General features: G+C 58.8%; 1 protein-coding gene across 1 annotated transcript in view; it reads right to left on the reverse strand.

Annotated features, from left to right (window-relative positions):
• Positions 1-346: 346 nt before the first annotated feature.
• CLIP2 (CAP-Gly domain containing linker protein 2) overlaps positions 347-20,323 on the reverse strand; it is a 77,009-nt gene continuing 57,032 nt past the window's right edge. Inside the window, 9 exon segments of the mRNA XM_058568956.1 lie at positions 347-2,303; positions 4,808-4,870; positions 5,172-5,357; positions 6,966-7,125; positions 9,397-9,553; positions 10,492-10,575; positions 13,361-13,418; positions 15,538-16,386; positions 18,108-18,212. Of these exon segments, the coding sequence (XP_058424939.1) occupies positions 2,292-2,303; positions 4,808-4,870; positions 5,172-5,357; positions 6,966-7,125; positions 9,397-9,553; positions 10,492-10,575; positions 13,361-13,418; positions 15,538-16,386; positions 18,108-18,212 (1,674 nt within the window). The 3' untranslated portion in view covers positions 347-2,291.

Genomic DNA, 20,323 nt, shown 5'->3' on the forward strand with positions numbered 1-20,323 from the left:
TTTTTCAATTGCAGGCCCACTTATACGTTTAACAGATTCAAATACAACCCCCCACTCCTCTCTGTGAGCCTTGCCTGGCCTGCCCCCACTGCCCTCGCTGCCCTCGTCTCTGGTTCTCTGCCTATTCCTGCTCAGCTCCCTCTCCTCGGACAAGGCAGCTCAGCCTGGGATTTCTTCAATGCCAGGTCCTCTGAAGCCCTCACCAGCTATTCACATCTGAGTAAGAATTGCCTGGCAGCCCACCAGGAACGGATGGAGACCAACTCCTGGCACCAGGGTGCCCATGAGCTGGAAGAGGCTGGGGGAGCCCAAGGCACCCAAAGAGAGAAGCAGGCAACTGCAGAGGTCCGGGATCTCAGTCACAAGCTTTATTGTCTCGAGCACAGACTCGCCACACTTCAACAATTCCACTTTGGGAAGGGGAAGGGTGTGGGGGGGGACTTGGGGGGGCATGGCTGGGCCCACACTGGGCAGGCAGAGAGGCTCACAGGGAACTCGCGTCTCTGCCACCTGCCACCTGCAAGCCCTCCTGGTGTGGGCCTGCGCTGTTAGTAGACTAGTCGGTGCCTCCTGTGGGCGGGGCAAGCTGCCTGATTTTGCTGGAAAGAGTAGTACTTGCCTCTGGGTTAAGCTACTATAGCACTGCTTCTGGACTGTTGTTAATAAAACTGCATGCGAGAGCTGCCGAAAGCCAGGGGGGAGAGGAGGGGCCTGGGGCACTAAGCGGCTGCCCCCGAATAGGCTGCACTTGGGCAAGGACGTGACCACCAGCCGCCTGTACGGGACTGCCGCGGGCTGCCCGGCTGCTTCCAGGACAGGAGCCGCACGCCCGTCCCGGCACACTTGGGAACGCCACGATGGGGCATCAGATGCCCCCTCTGGCTCGGGGGGAGGGCCCCATGTGAGGACTCCCTGCGCTGGGGGAGGTAGGGGCTGCTGGGCGCTGGCTCCCCCCCACGCCGAGGCCTGCAGCAACTCAGCAGCCTTGAAACGAAGGAAGAGAGACAGTTGCATTTTTCTTGCCACCAACATCCTGTGGGCTGTTTTCCTGGCTTCAGGAGATGGGGCGTAATAAGCTCTGGGCAGGCCCCTGGTGAGAGTGGAAGGGGCTGTTAGTACGTGTGCGTCCAGGTGCATGTGCCTGGGAGACACATCCCTGAACGCTCACAACGTGCACCCGGCTGTGTATGTGCACAGCTGGGTCACAAGAACGTTTTCGGTGTGTCTGGGCACGGCCCTGCCAGGCCTGGGGCTCAGCCCTGGAACTGAGTGCGTGCAGCCTGAGCACGGCTGACCGCAGAGGCCCCACCCACACAGCCACACGTGCACGGCGACCTCTGGGTGTGCGTGCACCAAGGGTCGGCGGTGCGTACGCCAGAGCCGGCCCGGGTGCATCTGCAGGTGGGAGGCCCAGTTTTGGAACATTTGGTCGACCCACGGGACACTATATTCCTGAGCAGTCAAAACATGCCTGCAGCCCTGGCTCGGGGGTCCCTGCGGCTGCCCTGCCCCAGCTCCCAGCAGGTCAGTGGTGGTGGTGGTGAGGGGGGCTTCCAAACTTTCCTAACACTGTGGCTCGGGCCTTGGGCACCACTCTCTGGCCAGCAGCTTGGAGCTGTGTGTGTGTTGGGGTTGGGGGGAAGACCATGCCCCCCAACACCTTGAACCTGGTGCCTTGCTGGGCAGATGGCTGAGGGGAACTTGTCCCACCCCTGAAGGAAGCTCGGTGTGTGGGGACAAAAAACTCTGTGGACTGCCTTGGCCTGGAAGCGGCAGCAGGAACAGGCGCGCCTCCGGCTCCTCAGGCCTGGCCTTCCCTCCTCGGCACCTGCAAGGAGAAGCTGGCCTCCGCCCACCCCTTCCCGGGACAATGGCTCTCTGGGGTCTCAGGGGGACCCGGGAGAAGGAGGGAAGGGGAGGGCAGGGCCGTGCTCAGGGCCAAGAGAGTCCTCAGGGCAGCTCCTTCTGGGGAGAGGGGCCTGGCCGGATTGCCCTGGCCTCCCCAAACAAACTCCAGAAACTGTTGGGGCATCTTGGGTACCCAGGCAGAAGGTCCCGGGGGCCAGGCCGGGGCCATCCTGCTCTCCATGGAAGGCCGTGTTTGAGGAAGCCTCCTGATCCGGCAGGGGCGTCGGGGGCGGGGGACTGTCCTCGGCGGTGGGGACGTTATTGTTACAAACACTGTTCTTGTCTCCAAAGTGACAGCCCTGGCCCCTGCCTGGAAGGGGCGCCGCTGGGGCAGGCCGGAGAGGTGTGGTGTGGACTGGGTCGCTCCACGCTGTCCCTCAGGGTCAGTGCTTGTCCTGGAAAGAGCAAGGTCTTGATCAGCAAATGTCTCCAAGAGCCTTGAGTGCGGGGGGCGGGTGGGGGGGGGCCGAGCAGGTAGGAAAAGGGGTGGTTGTGGGCTGGGGGAGGAGAGCCCACCTGTGCCAGGGAGCGGGAGCAGCACATACAAAGGCTCTGGGGCAGATGTCTCTGCTGTGGGTCTGGGGCATGGTGAGACAGGAGGAAGAGGAGCTGTTTAGGGGAAGCTGAGGGAAGAGGGGAGAGCAGGCGGTCTAGAGAGCACCAAGCGCCTGTAGGAGGCGAAGCTGAGGAAACGGAAACTGGGGCTGCGACTCCAAGGCTCAGCTCGCACATCTGCAAGCCGGGGTGACCCCACGTGCCCCGCAGGGCTGCTTGGGGTACAAAGCCACAAAGGTACAGACGTCAACTCCCAGGGTGCCGGGCCCAGGCGGCTGCTCTGCCGACACGACCGCGCCACTTCCTACTGCGGCGGGTGCAGGTCCCCGCCCGTCTCTCTCTGACCTCACCCACGGGCAGGCCCCCGGCAGGGTCCGTGCCCAGGCTCTCCTGCGTCGGGTGAGCCAGGGGCCCCACCGCCGGAGCGGGCAGGACGCGGGCCCAGCCGCGCTCCAGCCTCACCCGCCCACGCCACAAGGCGGGCCGGGGCGGAGCTGGCGCTGGGCTCCCGCCCCCCGGCCGGCCGGCCCCGGGCCCAGGGGGGCGCCCGTGAGCTGTGCGGCGGGGCCGCGGGCACCCCAGAGCTCACACGGGAACGCGAAGACCCAGTCCAGCGGTCCCGGGGCCCCTGGGGCCCGCGAAGCGCTGCGAAAGCGGTTCGCGCCCAGATTTATAGAACCCGAGCTTACGGAAACTGCTTGGCAGAGAAAACGCTTATGTTGAAGACGCCCATGAAAACAGGGGCGGCCCTGAGCGCAGAGCGAGCTGCCCGCCCTGCGGAAACGGCGCCCGGGCCGCCGCCCTCGGGGCCTGAGCCGCCCTCCACAGGCTGCTCGTCACAGCTCCGCGCGGAACGGGAACGCGCGAGCCGGCTCGGCCCGGGACTGCGCCTTCCCACACGGCGGGGCTCTTTTCCAGCACGTCATCGCCGCAGGAATCGGGACGCGGAGGAGCCGCCCGGGGCCAGGGGGCCGAGGAGGCCCGACCACCGAGGGCGGCCGGCTGGCGGCCCTGCGGCTCCCGCGGGCAGGAGGCAGCCGCGCGGCGTCTGCGCCTGAGAGCGGCCGCGTCGGAAAACCCCGCCCTGTCCTCAGGGAGCGCGGACCGACGATCCAGGCCCGCGACGGGGCACTCGCCTGCCAACGCTCGGCCAAGCCCGCCCGCCACGTCACACACGCCCACACAGAGTGCCAACGACCGCAAACGGGGGCAGAGGTTGCCCATATTCATGGCGGACAGCATGGCCACGTTCTAGATACTGTTTTTTTGTGTGAGATCAGCCCTGAGCTAACATCTGCGAATCCTCCTCTTTTTGCTGAGAAAGACCGGCCTTGAGCTAACATCCGTGCCCATCTTCCTCCACGTTCTGTGGGACGCCGCCACAGCATGGCCTGACAAGCGGTGCGTCAGTGCGCGCCCGGGACCGAAGCGCGAACCGCCGCAGCGGAGCAGGCGCACTTAACCGCTGCGCCACCGGCCGGCCCCTCTAGGTGCTATTTTTATTCTTGCAACTTCTGTGAAAGTTTGAAATTATTTTCAGTCAACACTGGGTGCGGCGGCCACGCTCCGCAATCCCTCGCCGGGTCTCCGCTCCGCCACGTCGACACCCGCGCCGGGCACTCCCGCGCAGACACGCGCTCCCGCCTGCTGAGCGCACGCAGTCGTGCGCGCGCGCCCCCGCCTGCCGACGCCCCGTCAGCGCCGCTCAGCGCGCTCCCACCCCGGGCGCTCCGCGGACGGCCCCGCACACCCGCGACTCCGCAGCGCCCTGCCTGGGGGCGCTTTCAACAGCGGAACTCACCAAGCACAAGCATGAAAATGTGAAAACCGGGGCACTACACAGGCCGCGCGGAGGACACCTGTTTCCCGTCAAGTGCGAGCTAACCCAGAAGGCAGAGCGCCGCCTGTCCCCCTCGGCGGGACCGCGACGGGGCCTGGGCGCCGCCCAAAGCTGACTGAGCGGGCGTGTGTGCCCACACGGAGTCAGCGAACGAGGAGGCCTGGCCGCGCACGCGCCTCGGCGTTCAGGAAGGACGTCACTGAAATTTGCTAGCCAGGGGCCCCTCTGGGGAAGAAAGCTGCCGCTGGGTGTTTTCTTCTTTATGTATTTTTGGGTTTTCTCCACAGGTTTCCCAATAGGCCTGGATTACTTTACAATACACGGTTTTTAAAGAGAAAGCAGGTGAGAGGAGCAGCCTGGGACCCGACGCCGCTTGCCGGCACCGCCCGCTCCGAGAGGGACCCTGCTGAAAGCCTCCTCACAAGGCGGCTTCGTCGTTTGGGTGGCTTTTCGGGGCTCCGTCTCCAGAGACGTCGGCCCGACGGGAGGCCCAGCGCCCCTCACCTCCTGTTTCTGGGCCTGGTCTTGCTGGTGGACGCCGTTGGCAGAGCCGGAGCTGGCGAGGGCCTGGAAGAGGCAGGGCGGTCGCTGAGCGGGCCCCCCGGCCGCCCCGCAGATGGCCAGGCCTTCCCCACGCGACCCTCTCAGGCTCCAGCCTCGGGCCAGGGGGCTCCCAGGCCCCGAGACCAAGGCCGCATGCCCCCCTTGGCCCGAGCTCCTTAGGGTACAGCGTGTACCCCTTGGGCTGGGCCTCCCAGAGGACACGGCCGTCTGTCCCTCACAGCAGGGTCCCCAGGGCCGGGCCGCCTTCCCTGAGGACGCCGCCCCACGCGGGCCCCCGGTCAGCCAGCGCTGGCCCGTGGCTCACCTGGGCCTTGTCGGGGCAGCTCCTCATGGCCTCCACGAGCTTCTCCACCTGCTGAGCCTGGTCCAGCGCAGCGCGCAGCGCGTCCTCCGTGCCCATCAGCTGGCGCTGCAAACGCAGGAGCTCGGACGCCGAGGACGGGTCGCTGAGCGAACAGCGCCTCTGCTCCGTCAGGGCCCTCTCCTTGTCCTGGGGCGGCAGGAGAGGGACGGCCATCGGGGTGTGTGCGCCTGGGTGCGAGGGCCTCTCGCTCTAGGCAGGAATCTCTGCCGGCCCACCTCGTCTCTGGGTCAGGCCTGAGCATCGCCAGGACGCCCCGGCCTCCCTCCCTCCCCCGAGCGTCCCGCTGCAGCACCTGCCCTGTCCCCGGCCGGAATCCCCAGCCCGCAGACGCTTCACTCTCTCCAAGTCCCCAAGTCCAGGACCCCTCCCTCCTTCCTTCTTGTGTCACCCGACTCCCTCTACAGTCTCACGTGAGTCCCTGCTCTGCACCCCCAGACCCCCAGCTTCCTCACCGCCTACCCTATAGCCCACCTGAACCGCGCTCAGAACCCTCCCCAGCAGGACATTCGTTACCTTCAGCTTCCAAGCCCTCCCCAGCAGCCCCACCCACCATGGTGCCCCCTGGCTCCCACACAAACCGCCCACCAACGCCCCGGGGCCGGGTGCTTCCAGGTCCTTCTGCGTGTCTCCGCCTCTCTATGCAAATCTCCCTCTCAACCCTTCCTCACTAGAGAAGGTTTCCACCCACCAAGCCCTTCCCTAGTTCTCCCACAGCTCTGGGGACAGTGCAGGGGGAGGGTGCCCCGGAGAAAGGGGCGGCCAGTTCCCACAGACACTGGACCAGCCTGTGCCCAACGGAGACGAGTCAGCGTGGCACTGGCCCCTCCCTGTGGCTCTTGGAAAGCGCTGGGGAATCAAACCCCAGGTCCCCGCCGGGCCCAGGCTCAGAGTCACAAGGACCACAGAGGGCCCTGCTGGCCAGGTCTGCCAGGACTGCAAGGCCGCAGGGCGGCTGGGCAATCCCTTAACGCTGCAGGCCCAGGGCCTGCTCCCACGGCTGTAGGTGGGTCTTGGCTCTCCCTCCTGCCTGTGAGGCCCCCTTCCCCTTCCATCTCCTCCAGTGTAGCTGAGCCCGTGTGGCCGGGTGGGAGGGCAGAGAGTGACTGGCTTCCCATGACAGCAGGCCTGTCCTCCCAGACCCCGTCGTGTCCACACCCTGGAGATGACCAGGCCCAGGAACTGGCCACAGGCTGGTCCTGAAGGCTGACCACGGGGGATGGGGTGAGGATGGTTCTGTCCTGTGCTCCCAGCATCACCCTCCTGGCCCCGCCCTCACCTCTGGAGACTCAGCTCAGTCAGGTTCCTGCTCCTGAAGAAGGAGTCTCAGCCCCCAGAATCTCAGGGTTATGGGAGGCTTTCCAGTTCCCATCTCCTTCCTGAGACCGATGTGTGAGTCCCCACCACAGGCCCCTGAACAAGAGCTGGTTTCTGGCTGCTTACTTCCCCGGATGGGACGCTCCGCACCCTGCGGTAGCCCATCCTACCCCTGGGCAGGCCAGACTCTTAGGAACTCTTCTTTTGCATTACATCACCCAGACAGCCACACAGCCAGCCACAATGTCTGCCAAGAGGCCACCCGTGGCCCCCCCACCAGCTACAACCCAGACCCTGCTGTGGTTCTAGGGGACGTGAACCCTCACTGTGAGCTGGTGGTAGCTCCAGGAGGTCACCATGTCCACAGCCTGACAGCAGGGCAGCACAGCCCTGGCCTGGCATCCCCGGTCCCCAACGCACCAGCCCGCTCAGCTTCTCACGCAGGCCCCGGATGTCGTCCTTGAGTTTCTGCTCCTGGATCCGCCACTCAGCCTTGTGGACCTCACGGCTCAGGTCCCTCTCGGGGCCTGGGGAGTGGCGACCAGCCTCCAGCAGCAACACTCGCAGTTCGTTCAGGCTCCTGGTGGTGGGGGGGGCGGGGGCACAGAGCAGTGGTGGTCAGCCCTGGCCCCTCCACTCCCATACTCTGGGGATTTGCCAGGTGCCTAGAGACTAGCAACCCTGAGGGGGACACTGTCTATTAAGATGGCATCTGTGCCAGGAGGGGCCAGAGTGGAAACAGGAAACCATTTGACCAAGAGGGGTCAGAATTCAGACAAGCGGTGGTCAACAGGACTTGGCCTTTCCTAGAATGTTCTTAAAGTTTTAAAAAAAGAGAATATAATATTTGTTTAATTAAAACAAAACATTCATCCAAGAGAGCTCATGTGGCAAGACTTTTTAAATGCCTGATGTCACATGGGTTTTACTTCCCATGCCAGCTCTTAATCAACTGGCAGTAGCTGCCTGGAGTACTGTGATGAGAATGATTTTGAGGTCACATGCGGGCTCTGCAGAAAAGAATGCAGTCCTCAATTAGCAATGTCTGCCATGGGCACGGATTGAAGGACACACCCCTTTCTCAGCCTTTTCCCTTGCCTGCATTTACTGTAAAAGAGGGGAAAACTCCCTCACTAGGTGGCCATGGGTAGTTGAGAACAAAGTGGAAGTCAGACGGCACTGCTCCTTTCCCTTTCCTTCTCTTTCCTGCTGTGAATGTGATGGCTGGAGCTTTAGCAGCCACCTTGCAACCACAAGGGAGAGTCCAAAAGAACTACAAAGGTGTTGGCACTGATATGTTTTGCCACTGAACCAACTGCCAGCCACAGCTACCTCCCAATTTCTTGTCATGTGAGGAAAATAAATCTCTACTAGCTTAATCTGCCAGTGCATTCCTGGCTGATCCCCCACTCCCAGCCTAAGCACCCCAGGAGCATGGAGGAGCTCATGGTGGCCTACATCAATCAAGAAAGGCTTCAAGGAAGAGGTGGGCTTTAACTCGAGTTGAATCTCAAATGCTTACAGGGGCTGGCGAATCATGTCCAGGAAGTGGGTGTAAGCAAAATAATGAAGGGGGTGGGGACTGAGGAGACCCAGAGGGCCCACGCCATTGAAAGGGGGCAGGTGCTCCCCAGGAATGCTGCAAGTCAGCCTAATGTTGTCAGACCTAATTTTTTTAAGAGAATCTGGACTGGAGAAATCCAGATTTTATGTGAAATCTTCTGATTCTTAAATGCTAGTCTAGGTTTTTTTTTAAACCTCATATGGGTCACATTAACCACGTCTATGCACAGTAATCCAGTAATTCTCAAAGTGTGGTCTAGGGAACCCTCAAGGGTCCCCCAGACCTTTTCAGGGGGGCCTACGGGTCAAAACTATTTTCATTGTCATTTCTCATGAGCATACAATTTTTCTGGGGCCACGTGGCATATTAATAATTATCTGAAAAGGATATTAAAATATTCCTTTCTTTTCCAACCAGATATCTAACGCCAGATTTTCATAATATACTTCAACCAAAACAATAAATTGCAAAGATTGACTGCAGAAGATATGAGAATCCAGCTGTCTTCTATTAAGCCCAACATTCAAGAAATTTGCAAAAATGCAAAACAATGCTACTCTTCTCACTAAATATTTTTTGTTTTGGAAAAGTTACTTTTTATCAAAAGCATGTTATTTATGTTACATGCAATTGGTTTATTATTATTTTTAAATGGATTAATACATATTTAAAAATTTTTCCACTTTAATTTCTAATATGGTAAATATGGAAAAAATAAATGAGGGCTCTGTGGGAATCCTCAATAATTTTTAAGTTTAAAGGGGTCCCTGAGGGGCCGGCCCCGTGGCTTAGTGGTTAAGTGTGTGCACTCTGCTGCTGGTGGCCTGGGTGTGGATCCCGGTCACGCACCAACGCACCGCTTGCCAGGCCATGCTGTGGCGGCGTCCCATATAAAGTGGAGGAAGATGGGCACGGATGTTAGCTCAGGGCCAGTCTTCCTCAGCAAAAAGAGGAGGATTGGCATGGATGTTAGCTCAGAGCTGACCTTCCTCACCAAAAACAAAAAGGGGTCCCTGAGACCAAGAAGTTTGGGAACCACTAATCTTTCCTATGAGCTCTGCTTGGGGAACTGTGTTGAGAAGGATTCTGAGGCTTCATGTGAGCTTAGCAGAGGAGAGTATGGTGATCGCTGGTGATGCCAGCCACCTGTCCCACCCGCGCCACTGCTGCACAGCCCCTGGAGAAGACTGGCTAATGTTGGGTGGAATGAGGGTCAGGGCCAGAGGGAGGACACGGCTGGGTGACAGAACCAGGCAGGCCTGAGCACACGGCCCAGGGCTGACTCACCGCTCCTTCCTGAGCAGCTCCTGGCTGACAAGGACCAGCTGGCCCGAGGCATCATGGGTCTTCCGGGACACGGCCCCCAGCTCGGCCTCCAGGCGCCGTGTCTCCTTCTGCAAGGCGTCCACCTTCTTCTCTCCGGACCTGCATTTGCTCTCCAGTGCTGAGGGTCAGGCGGCAGGGAGAGGAGGGGAGGGTCGGGGTCCTGGTGGGAACCTGTCCCACCTGAGGGCCAGGCCCGGGCAGGGAGCCGGTTTTCCCGGGGGATCACAGGGACACGCTCCACAGAGTGGGGGTCCCTCGTCCTGCAGAGCCAGGCAGCAAGGGGCCGAGAGGAGCCACACAAAGCTGACCAAACCCTTCAAGCACAGCAACCCAGGCTGTGTGGTGTCGGGGAAGCAGTCCCTTCCTGAGACGGGAACCGGGCATGCACACTGTGGCCTGGATGAGGACCAGCCAAATCTTCCCCTCAGCCTCAGAGTGTGTGGTCACCTGACCTTTGTCGGGGCCAATTATGCCCGGTGACCATGATGGGAAGGGGAGAGAAGTGGGGGTGGGAACCTTTCCCAGGAGGGGCCGTCTCATGGCCACCACCACTGGCATTCTGGCAGACAAGAAGCGGGGACAGTTTGTCACCAAATCACATTCCAGACCCCTGGCCCCTCCCCAGGCTTCCCCTCTGTTTTCATTCCCCTGTGCCTTGCTGTCTGCTGCAGCTGGCGTCCGCCGCCCCCCGACCCCCGATTCTGAAATCTTGGCTGTTCTTCTAGGGGCTGGGGGCAGACACACGGTATCAAAGTGACCTATGAGAAACCAAAAAGTCTTCAAGACCAGAGCACACCTGTGACAGAATTTCAGAACAGAGCCGGCTCCGGGGAGAGAAAGGACGGGGCCCCTGGTCACATTATGGACGGTGTCTGGGCTACGGTTCTCCCTCACTGCTGCCAGGTGCAAGTCCAGTGCGGTGACCTGGCCCAGGCTGCCTCCTCTTTAAGGCAGCGGGGGAGAGCACACGGACCCAGGCGCCAATCCACTCCACGCTCTACGGTCACGTGGCCCCCGGAAAAGCCCCCGAATCTGCCCTGCGGGAGGGAGACTTACCACTTACTTGGGCCCTGAGCATCTCGGTCTGGGACATCAAGGCTGTCACCTCTTTGTCCTTCTTGTTTAGCTTGTCCTGCAGTCCTAGGAGAGAAGGGAGAGACGAGGGGCCATCAACACTCCAGGGCCAACACTGTGGTCCAGTGGGCGAGGGGGTGACCCTCCCACAGAAACCCTAAAACGGGGCCCTGCTTGGCCTCCAGGGTCCAGGCGGCTCACGCCAGGCATCTCCCTGGGTAACCCACCCTGAGGACAACACTCCAACACTGTGTGGTCTTGAGCAACTTAACTCTTAGAGTCTCAGTTTCCTTGACTGAAAAATGGGGATAATAATAAGGGGGCCCATATCACCTGGTCATGTGGATTCAATATTGGATAGTCTCAGAACAGTCATAGAAGAGATAATGCATAGAAAGTGCTAGAAACATATAGCTTTCTGTAAGTTGATTTATAAATTTAAATAATACTAATAAATATACCAACAAAATTTTGATTTTTGTGTAACTAGATAAGCCTATTCTAAAATCACTTGGAAAAATTAGCAAGAATAGCCAAAAGAGTTTGGCAAAAACTTCTTCAAAGAGTTCAACACAGACTTACCATATGACCCAGCAATTCTGCTCCTAGCTATATATACCCAAAAGAACTGGAAACAGGCTCTCACCAAGCACACACGTTCACAGCAGCACTACTCATAACGGCCAGGAGGAAACAGCCCAGATGTCCACCTTCAGGTGGATGGATAAACAAAACACGGCACGTGCCATGATGGACTATTACTCAGCCATCAACAGGAATGAAGCATCGACACACGCCACAACACGTATGAACCTTGAATGTGTTATGCTCAGTGAAAGAAGCCAGACGTGAGAGGCCACGTATTGTATGATGCCGTTTATATGAAATACCCAGAAGAGGCACATCCACAGAGACAGAAAGCACAGGAGCGGCTGTCAGTGGCCGGGGAGGGGAGGATGGAGAGTGACTGATAGCGAGTCCGGGGTTTCCTTTTGCGGGAATGAAAATGTTCTGGAACTAGATAGAGGTGGTGGTCGCACAACCTTGTGAACGTTCTCAATGCCACCGCATCGTTCACTTTAAAATGGTTAATTTTATGTTAATTTTGCCTGAATTAAAAAAAAAAATAGCCAAGAGAATTTTGAAAAAGCAGAGCAGAAAAGACTAGCCCTGCCAGGAATCAGAACACAAACAAAGCGTGAATAATTAAACATTACAGAACTGGCCTGTGAGCAGACAGGTTATTGGAATGGGTGCGAAAGTGCAGAAACAGAGCCAGTTACAGAAGAGAATTTAAACATGGTGAGGGTGGTCATTCAAATCAGTAGGGGGAAAGGAGTTTTTCAAAAATGATGTTGGGACAAGTGGGTGCTCTTTGGGAAGGAAATAAACATGGATCTTTACCTTACACCTTACAGAAGGATGACTTCTAGATGGATCCGAGATTTAAACATAGAAAATGAAACTTAAAAAGTACCACAAGAAACCATGGGATGCATTTTGAAAATAATAAACCCAGATGCCAAAAAACAAAAGATTGAGTTTTTTTTTTATAATTTTATTTATTTATTTTTCCCCCAAAGCTCCAGTAGATAGTCGTATGTCACAGCTGCACATCCCTCCAGCCGCTGCATGTGGGACGTGGCCCCAGCATGGCCGGAGAAGCGGTGCATCGGTGCACACCCGGGATCCGAACCCAGGCCGCCAGCAGCAGAGTGTGCGCACTCAACCGCTAAGCCACGGAGCCGGCCCAAAAGATTGATTTTTAAAAATCTGAATGGCAAACAGCACAAGAAAAATCAAAAGACAAACCACAATGTCATATATAAAGAGTTTCTAGAAATCAACAAATTCCAATTTTTCTAATCACAAAAAATGGGCACTGGATCCAAGTAGAAATAGGAATGGCACTTCATCTACAGTAAGAGAGCCGAGCTAAAGTCACATCAAGCCATATCTTTCACTGTGCAGACTGACAGAAACCACAAAGTTTGATGAAGCATGTTGGTGAGGTTCGTGGGGAAACACTTGCAACCACAGCTGGTGGGAGTTAGAGTTGGGTGAGCCCAACGGAGGGCAAGGGCTTTCCTGCAGCAGTGTTTGTACTGCTGAAAGGGCTGACGTCCATCTGCAGGACACTGGCGAAACAGAGGAGGGTAGCTCCACACAGTGGAATATTCTGCACCATGTGAGAGATAAGGAACAGTCTCCAAGATACATTATTAAATGGAGAAAAGTAAGAGGCCTCACAGTGGGGGGGCGTGGTACCCCCACAGTGGTACCTGTGTGCTTGTGTGTGCACAACCATCTCCAGACAGGAGAGGTAGTCGGCCAACATTGTGCCCGTGGGGAGGGAACCAGGCAATGGAGGACCCTTGGCCGTGTGGCCTTTAAACCATTTGAAGTTTATACCTATTTTTAAAATACAGTTAAAATCAGGGCCGGCCAGTGGCTTAGCAGTTAAGCGCGCGTGCTCCGCTGCTGGCGGCCCGGGTTCGGATCCCGGGCACGCACCGACGCACCGCTTCTCCGGCCATGCTGAGGCCGCGTCCCACATACAGCAACTAGAAGGATGTGCAGCTATGACATACAACTATCTACTGGGGCTTTGGAGGAAAAAAATAAATAAAATTATAAAAAGAAATAAAATAAAATACAGTTAAAATCAAACAAACAAGGTACTTTGCACTCTGCATGGCACTCATAAGCTGGGCCGCCCCGTGGCTCACGCACATGGCAGGGGGCTCTCCCCAGATGGCTGATGATGCAGACAAAGGGGACCCAGCTCAAAGGCAGACCCACCGGCCTCTCCCCAGAGCCCCATGTCCCACCCTGCCCGGCGGCCACTCACCTTCCCCGGTCTCCTTCATCCCAATCTTCTCCCCAGAAAGGTCGTTTGATGCAGTCATCTGCAAGAAGAGGCCTGTCAGGGGGATGCTCGCCTCCCAACCTCCACCCCCAGCCCCGCCAGCCCAGCAAGCGTGCCGCACCCCCATACAACGTGACCTTCAGGGACTGGGGGGCAGGGAGCATGGATGTCCTTGGTCTGGCCCCCTGACAACAGAGAACCCCGCTCTGCTCCCAGGGGCCCAGAGGCTGCTTGTGCAGCTTCCCTGTGGACACCCCCTCCTCTGCTGAGAACGGACGTCTCCTTCTCTGGGACGCCTGCAGAGACTGGTCCTGGGAATGTTTCCATCATCACCCAGAGGCAAGACCTGGTCTCCCATCCATCAAACGAGTATCGACTGCCATGGGGCAGCATGTGCAAAGCACAGCCAGGACCGGCTCCCAGAGGGACATCGATAAAGGCTACTTCCTTTCTCTCCAACGCTTTTTTAAAATTATAAACCCAGAAGCCAAAGAAGGCAAGATCAATTAAGAAAAAAAATCTGCATGGCAAACATCAATGGGCTCCTCACTGCTTCTTGGCAGAAGTTTCCAGTCTCCTGCCCAAGCTGGCTGTCCTCTGAGCCTGCAGTTTGCTGGAGCCTAACACTGCGGATCAGGGCAGCATAGAGCTAAGCAGAGAGTCACCTCCATCAACCTGCCCCTCAAACTCCTGCTCATACATCACAAGCCCCATTTTGGTCTCAGTTGTGATTAATTGAGCCCCCTCGGTCTTTATTTACACATACTGCAGACAAAATACCGCACACACTAAAAAATACTTTTTTAAACCTCCATACTTAATTCACGAGACCAAAAATCTAGTTGTCCCTGGACTTAAACCTCTGAATCTGAATCTGGGAGGCATGTGGGTCCAGACCAACAGGCCCCATGTGTGTGGAACTCAAGAGATGGGTCTTCCTGAGGTCACCACCCACTCCTCAGCCCGAACCTCCCCCGCTAAGGGAGTCCAGGTCCTGGGGTCCCAGGCCGGATGCCCGTGCCCTGAGCAGCCAGCCAATCAGGCCACGTGCACACAAGCTAACCTGGGGCTCTGCCTGGTCCTCTGCCTCGGATCCCGGGAGAGCACTTGCTAAAAATGGGCCCTCCTGGGAGAAGGGGGCGGGGAGGCCGCTGCAGCAGGCCCTCAAGGCACAGTGCAGGCAGACCTCCCTTTACAAAAAGGCCTCCGGTACTGGGAGCTCCTGAAAACAGACCACTCGGCTACGAATTTAAACGCAGGAGCGGATGGAGGCTCGAGAGTGCCTGGGGCTCCTGTAACGGCAATGCTTGTGCTGCCGGCTGTCCCTTCATCTAGGATTTGACTTTTGTCATCCTGGGCACCCTCTGTCAGCCCTCAGGCAGTGGGATTGGACATGATCTCTGCCCCTGGAGGGCGAGAAACTCTGGGAAAGCCACCCCGTCTTGGAGTCTTGGTTTGCTCATCTACGAAACGCAGCCAACATCCACCTCACGGGAGTTAAGGTGGGACGGGCCTGGACAAGATGTGGGCCCCGAGTCCCTCCAAAGGCCTTTCCTGGCCCCACAGGAGCCAACACAGCCCACGCTACCCGGGGGTCGCCTCCCAGCAGGCTCAGCTGGGAGTTCTAGGTTTGGAGCAAAACTGATACTGGGGGCTCAGTCTCAGTTGCTCAGTCTCATCAGGACTGGCAGAAAGGGGGCCACCCTTGGGCGGAGTTGCAGATAGGAGCCCCAGGGATGGGCAGGGCTTGCCCCCCACATCCGCACCACCCCACAGCAGTGCCAGGCCGAGGAGTCTGCACAGTAGGCATGTCTGGGCGAATCGGGGACTTGGGGACTGGGAGGAAGACTGTTTTCTGAGCTGAGGTACACATCTCTCTAGGCCTGGTCTGGGGGGACCTGGGCAGGTCAGCTCAGACCGCCTTGGGTCCCCATGGTCACCCAGGCCAGCTGCCCTTCTGATGCAGGGACGAGGGTCTCCTCCTCTGAGCCAGATGCCCTCTGATCTCGCACGGGCATGCTCCTGGGGGCAAGAGGAATGCCTCCTGGGCTGGAAGAGCGTGGTCAGTAAACACCCGGGCCCTCTCCAGCTGGACCCTTGCGCCCAGAAGCTGCTGCCTATGGGCCCTGCCACCGCCCGGCTGGAGGGCGGCCGCCTACGTTGGTGTGCTGGGCCGAGCACAGGGACTCGGCAGCCTGGAGTCTGCTTTCGACAACCAGAAGCTTCTCCCGCAGCCTCTGGGCCTCCTGCTTGCTCTGGGCTTCCGACCGCTGCAGCGTCTCGTAGTCCAGCATCTTCTTCTCGGCCAGGGAGATCTGCTCCTTGAGGAACTCGATGGCCTGCGCCTGGCCCCGGTACTCCACGTCCAGCTTCTCCAGCTCGTGCACCCGCAGCTCGGCATCGCGGCGCTGGTCCTGGGCCTCGCGCAGCTCCCGCCGCAGGCCCTCCTTCTCCTTCACATGCATGGCGGTCTCAATGTCGTGCTTGGCCCGCAGGTTGCCCAGCTCCAGTTGGTGCTCCATCTTGATGCCCTCCATCACGGCCTTCAGCTCCCCGATCTCCTTCTGCTGGGCGCCCGGGCCCGAGTTCAGGGTGGCCTTGAGGTCCTCCAGGGACTTCTGGTGGTCCGAGGCCAGCGAGTCCAGTTTGGACTTCCAGTTGTCCATGAGCCCCATGTTCTCGCTGGTGGCCTGCTGAACCTTGGCCCTGAGGTCCAGCACCTCCTGCGCGTACCTCTCGTTGGCCGCCCGGAGCTTCTCCACCTCGGCCTGGTAGGCCCTCAGGGCCTTCTCGTACTTGTCCCGCAGCACGCCGCTCTCCCTCTGCTGCTCCTTGCTGGCCGACAGCAGCCGCTCGCGCAGCCGCAGGGTCTCGGCAGCCTCGGGGTGGTCGGCGGGCAGCGGGCCTGAGTGCAGCAGACGCTGCTGCAGCTCCTCGATCTCGCCCCGCCGCAGGCTCAGCTCCTCCTCCAGCTGCAGCACACGCGACTGCTCGGCCACCGTGGTCAGCTACAGGGCAGAGACGGAGATAGGGGTCAGCGGACGGCTGGAGCATGAGGGGGACACGATGGGGGTGAGGGAGCGTCTCACCATTTGAGGGAGCCCCCTGCCCGGGGGAAGGTCATGGGAAGGGAGGGTGCCCCCTGCCCGAGGGCCAGCTTCCCACCACGGCTGCCAGGACTCTCCTAACCTGTGCCTAGCGACTCAGGGAGTCAACTGTCCCTGTAGCCCTAGGCGGCTTGCAACAAATCGATGGTTAAAAGAAACCACCATTTGAGGTTATGGCTTTCTTCAAGTTCATGTTATTTTTAAAGGTCAGAGACGACAGAGGGAACGTTGCACTGTCCTGCTCTAGAAAGGTGTCCAGCTGGTTCACAGAGGGGCTGTCTGGAGGGGCAGCCAAAGAAGGGTCTGGTTTAACGCCTAAAGCAGAAAAAAATTAATGTTCCCAGACCCCCTTCTGATAGAAAACTCTCGAGACCAGAGGCTCCATCCTCCACCCTCCTCAATCACGTCAACGGTCACAGGTTTGGAAACAATGTATTTAAAAGCTTTAAATCTTTTACAAGCTTAAAAATGTTGTTTATGAAGGTGACTTTTGGTTCAATAAACCCGTTTTTGTTTTTTTAATTAGGTCAAACCCAATCAAGATGCCTCGGTGTGGAGGGCTCCAGCATGTCAACCGTGACTGGGTCGGTTTCTTCAAACAGCCTTTGTGCACACGCGTGTGTACGGCATGAGCACACATGGTCACTGGGCAACAGCCAGTGTGTGCAAATGGACCCCTGTGTGTCTGCCGATACCCAAAGGCGCACACGCTCACTCGCGTGCTGAGGCCGACCTGCAGAAACCGGCCACGGCTCGCCCCACACCCACACCCACACAGTGTTTCCCCAATCACTGCTCGCTGGCTGTCTAGCTCCGTTGCCAAGAGAACTGCAGCTGGGCTGTCCTCTGGGCTGGGCTGGGCTGGGCTGGCCAGCTGTTTGGATGTGTGTGCCTGCACAGGAGCCGGCCCTGGGGCATGCATGGTGGGCGTAGAGGGGCCAGCTGGGCCTGGAACCTGGACTCAGAACCATGCCCTGGGACTCAGGGACACCTCACCCCCAGACAGAGCCTTCCCTGGCCTAGGAATCGCTCCCGATCCATCCTATCTCAACAGCCAGACCCTGAGGCGGACACAGTCCCCTGCCCTGAGGACACCCCCACTCCCCAAAAGTTCCACCCCTCCCCTAGCCCCAGGTCCCTCAGCCTGCCCCCTCCTGCCACCGCATTTAAGACCCCCTAGTCTAGAGGAACCTGGACCTGCAGTCCCCCGCCTCCTGCCTTCCCCAGCCTGGGAGAGGGAGGTGCGGGTAGGTTGTCTCCGTGACTGCCCACATAAGGGGCAGAATGTTCCCAAGAGGCCCCCGCCTTCTGAACATGACAAAGCCTTGTCATGGCAATGCATGGGGAGGGAGGAAGGGGAGGGTCTCACAGGACACCTCCAGCCAATGGGACCATGAACTAGGGAGCAAAGTTCCAGAGAGCCAAGACCCCCTCCTCCCCAACAAGCATGACGTGGCTCTGGAGCATAAGGACATCCCACAACCTCTACTTCCCTCCTAGAAGGGGCACAAGAGGAAGAACACGACGAGGACAGCAGCCAAAGACAGGGAAGATTACAAACAGAGACGCTGGGGCTGGGGTGTGGGGGATGGCAGCAGGCAGGGCGCTGGTGGGCATGTTACCCTGTTGTCGGCTAATTCTCGGAGCAGCCGCTCGGCCTGCGCCTTCTCCAGTAGCAGGCTCTGCTCCAGCTCCCCAATGCGCGCGTGCTCCAGCTGCGTCTGGGTCTGGTCCACCCAGGGAGCGGGCGGGGGCACAGGGGAGAGGGGCACAGGAAGAGGCAGCCAGAGAGAGAGAGAGAGAGAGAGAGAGAGAGAGAGAGAGAGAGAGAGGTGGCATCATCTTCGTGAACAAGACAGGAGAGCAGGTCAAGGAGAGGAGGTGCTGGGAGAGGGAGGAGGTCTGCGAGGGCCGCCTGCCCCTCACTGCGTCCTGGCTGGGTCTGCTTGAGGGCAGAGGGGCTGCAGCAGCCCTGCCCAGGCCAGCCCCTGGGGCGGTTTGAAATGGACAGCCTGGTCACTTATGTCACCCCCAGGCGGCCCTCCCCCTTGCAGCTCCTAGGGCAGGGCCCCAGCCTACTCCTGCTCCCCATCGGGGAGCCTGCAGGCTGTTTCTCACGTTAGGATAGGATCCTCCACACAGGAGCCCCCCCCAGGATGGCTGAACGAGTGAACAACCCCAGGATTCCTGGCCCCAGGCCTGTGCTAAAGGTGGATGAACCAAGCAAATGGAAGGTTTTCAGAAACATACCCCCAGCCTCACGATTCTCCCAGCCTGGCCTCCTTGGTAGAAGCCAGGCTGTGCCTCCCGCCGCCCTGCCCGGAGCCCGGCCCCGTAGGTGCCCACGCCCGTGCCCCATGGAGGACGCCTCGTCTCCCAGAAGCACAAGGGCACTTTTGTCCTGGCTTTACAACACCCACTTCACAGGCTAACAAAGCCCCTCATTCTCAGGGCATCCAGGCTGGCGTGTGGACCTCCCAGAACAGATCTGCGAGGGCAGCAGGGGCTGAGGGCTCAGGCCCCAGGGCGCCCGGAGCAGCCTGGACACCAGGCACACGGTAGGGAGAAGCCAGAGGGTCCTCCTCATCCTCCTGCTTGTCCCACCACCATCCAGGAGAAGCAGGTTAGAGCACAGCAGTGTGGCCGTTCTGAAGAGGCCAGCCAGGCCGAGCAACACAGCACACACGTGTAAAGGCAGGAGCGCACCCGGCACCAGCGAGGGCCACGGTGCCAGCGCACTGTTACCACCGGCCCAGAAATGCACTCTTGCGCTCATGGAGACCTAGGGATGTTTACGGCCTTCGGCCCATATCTTATTTCTGTGAATCCTCCTAAAGGAAGAACCAAAGGCTTCTCTCTCTGAGAGGAGCGTGCTGCAGTGCTAACAGGCAGCCTTGCTCAGTCTCTTCAGAGAATCACAGGCTGGTGACGACAGCGCAGTCCCAGCCTCGCAGGGGCCATGTCCCCACCATCCACCCCTGACGGTGGGCACAGCAGCCCTGCCCGGGACCCACACTAGATGCAGCATGATCACAAATATTGTATGGATGGCCCCACGGGCAAGAAAAAGCCTCCAGCTTCACAATTTCAAGGGCAACTTCATTTGGTGCCCCCTGAAAGCACCCCTCCCCATCACTTTCAGAACTTCTAGCCTCCTGGCCCGTGGGCTGGGGTCTCCGTGGGGGCACAGGGGGACCCAGTGGAGTTGCTTCAGGTGCTTGCTTAATCAAGAGAAATTCACCATAGGAGTTTGGGGGGGGGCATTTAAGGCTAGATTTTAGGTGGGGTGGACGATTTTGCCTTTCGTTCTGCTCTAGGGACACTGCCCAGCGTGGGAGGAATGGGGGCCACCACAGCCCTGTCTGTCACTCTCGGGTCCCCTGGAGTTAATGTTCATAAAACCACGGTCAAGGCTCTCGGGGCAGCATAAAGGTGGATGTAATTCTGTCTCATGCACTAACTGGAGACCCCCACCCCCACATAAGGGGTGTCTTGGCTGTCTCCTCGTCTCAGGGAGAGAGAGGCCACTCCAGGGAGAACAAATCCCCAGGCTCGGAGTCACACAGCAACATGGGGCAGCACGAGGGCTAGAGCTCAGACCTCTGGATTCCAGAACTTGCGCCTTTCCTCCAAAGCAGCCCGACTCCACGCCGGGGGTGGGGGGGGGGGTGGCGCGGCGGCAGGGCACAGATTCCCCGCAGCAACACGGAGCAGGGAAGGAGGGTCCGGGGGGTTGGGGGGGGTCCCTGTTTCCCTGCCTCCACTCAAGTCCTGGGGCTCAGTCCAGCCTTGTTGGAGCCCTTGACCTGCAGTCTCCTCTCACACACTGTGTCTACCC

The sequence above is a fragment of the Diceros bicornis genome, chromosome 26, assembly GCF_020826845.1.
Source record: "Diceros bicornis minor isolate mBicDic1 chromosome 26, mDicBic1.mat.cur, whole genome shotgun sequence".
Classification (NCBI taxonomy): Eukaryota; Metazoa; Chordata; class Mammalia; order Perissodactyla; family Rhinocerotidae; genus Diceros; species Diceros bicornis.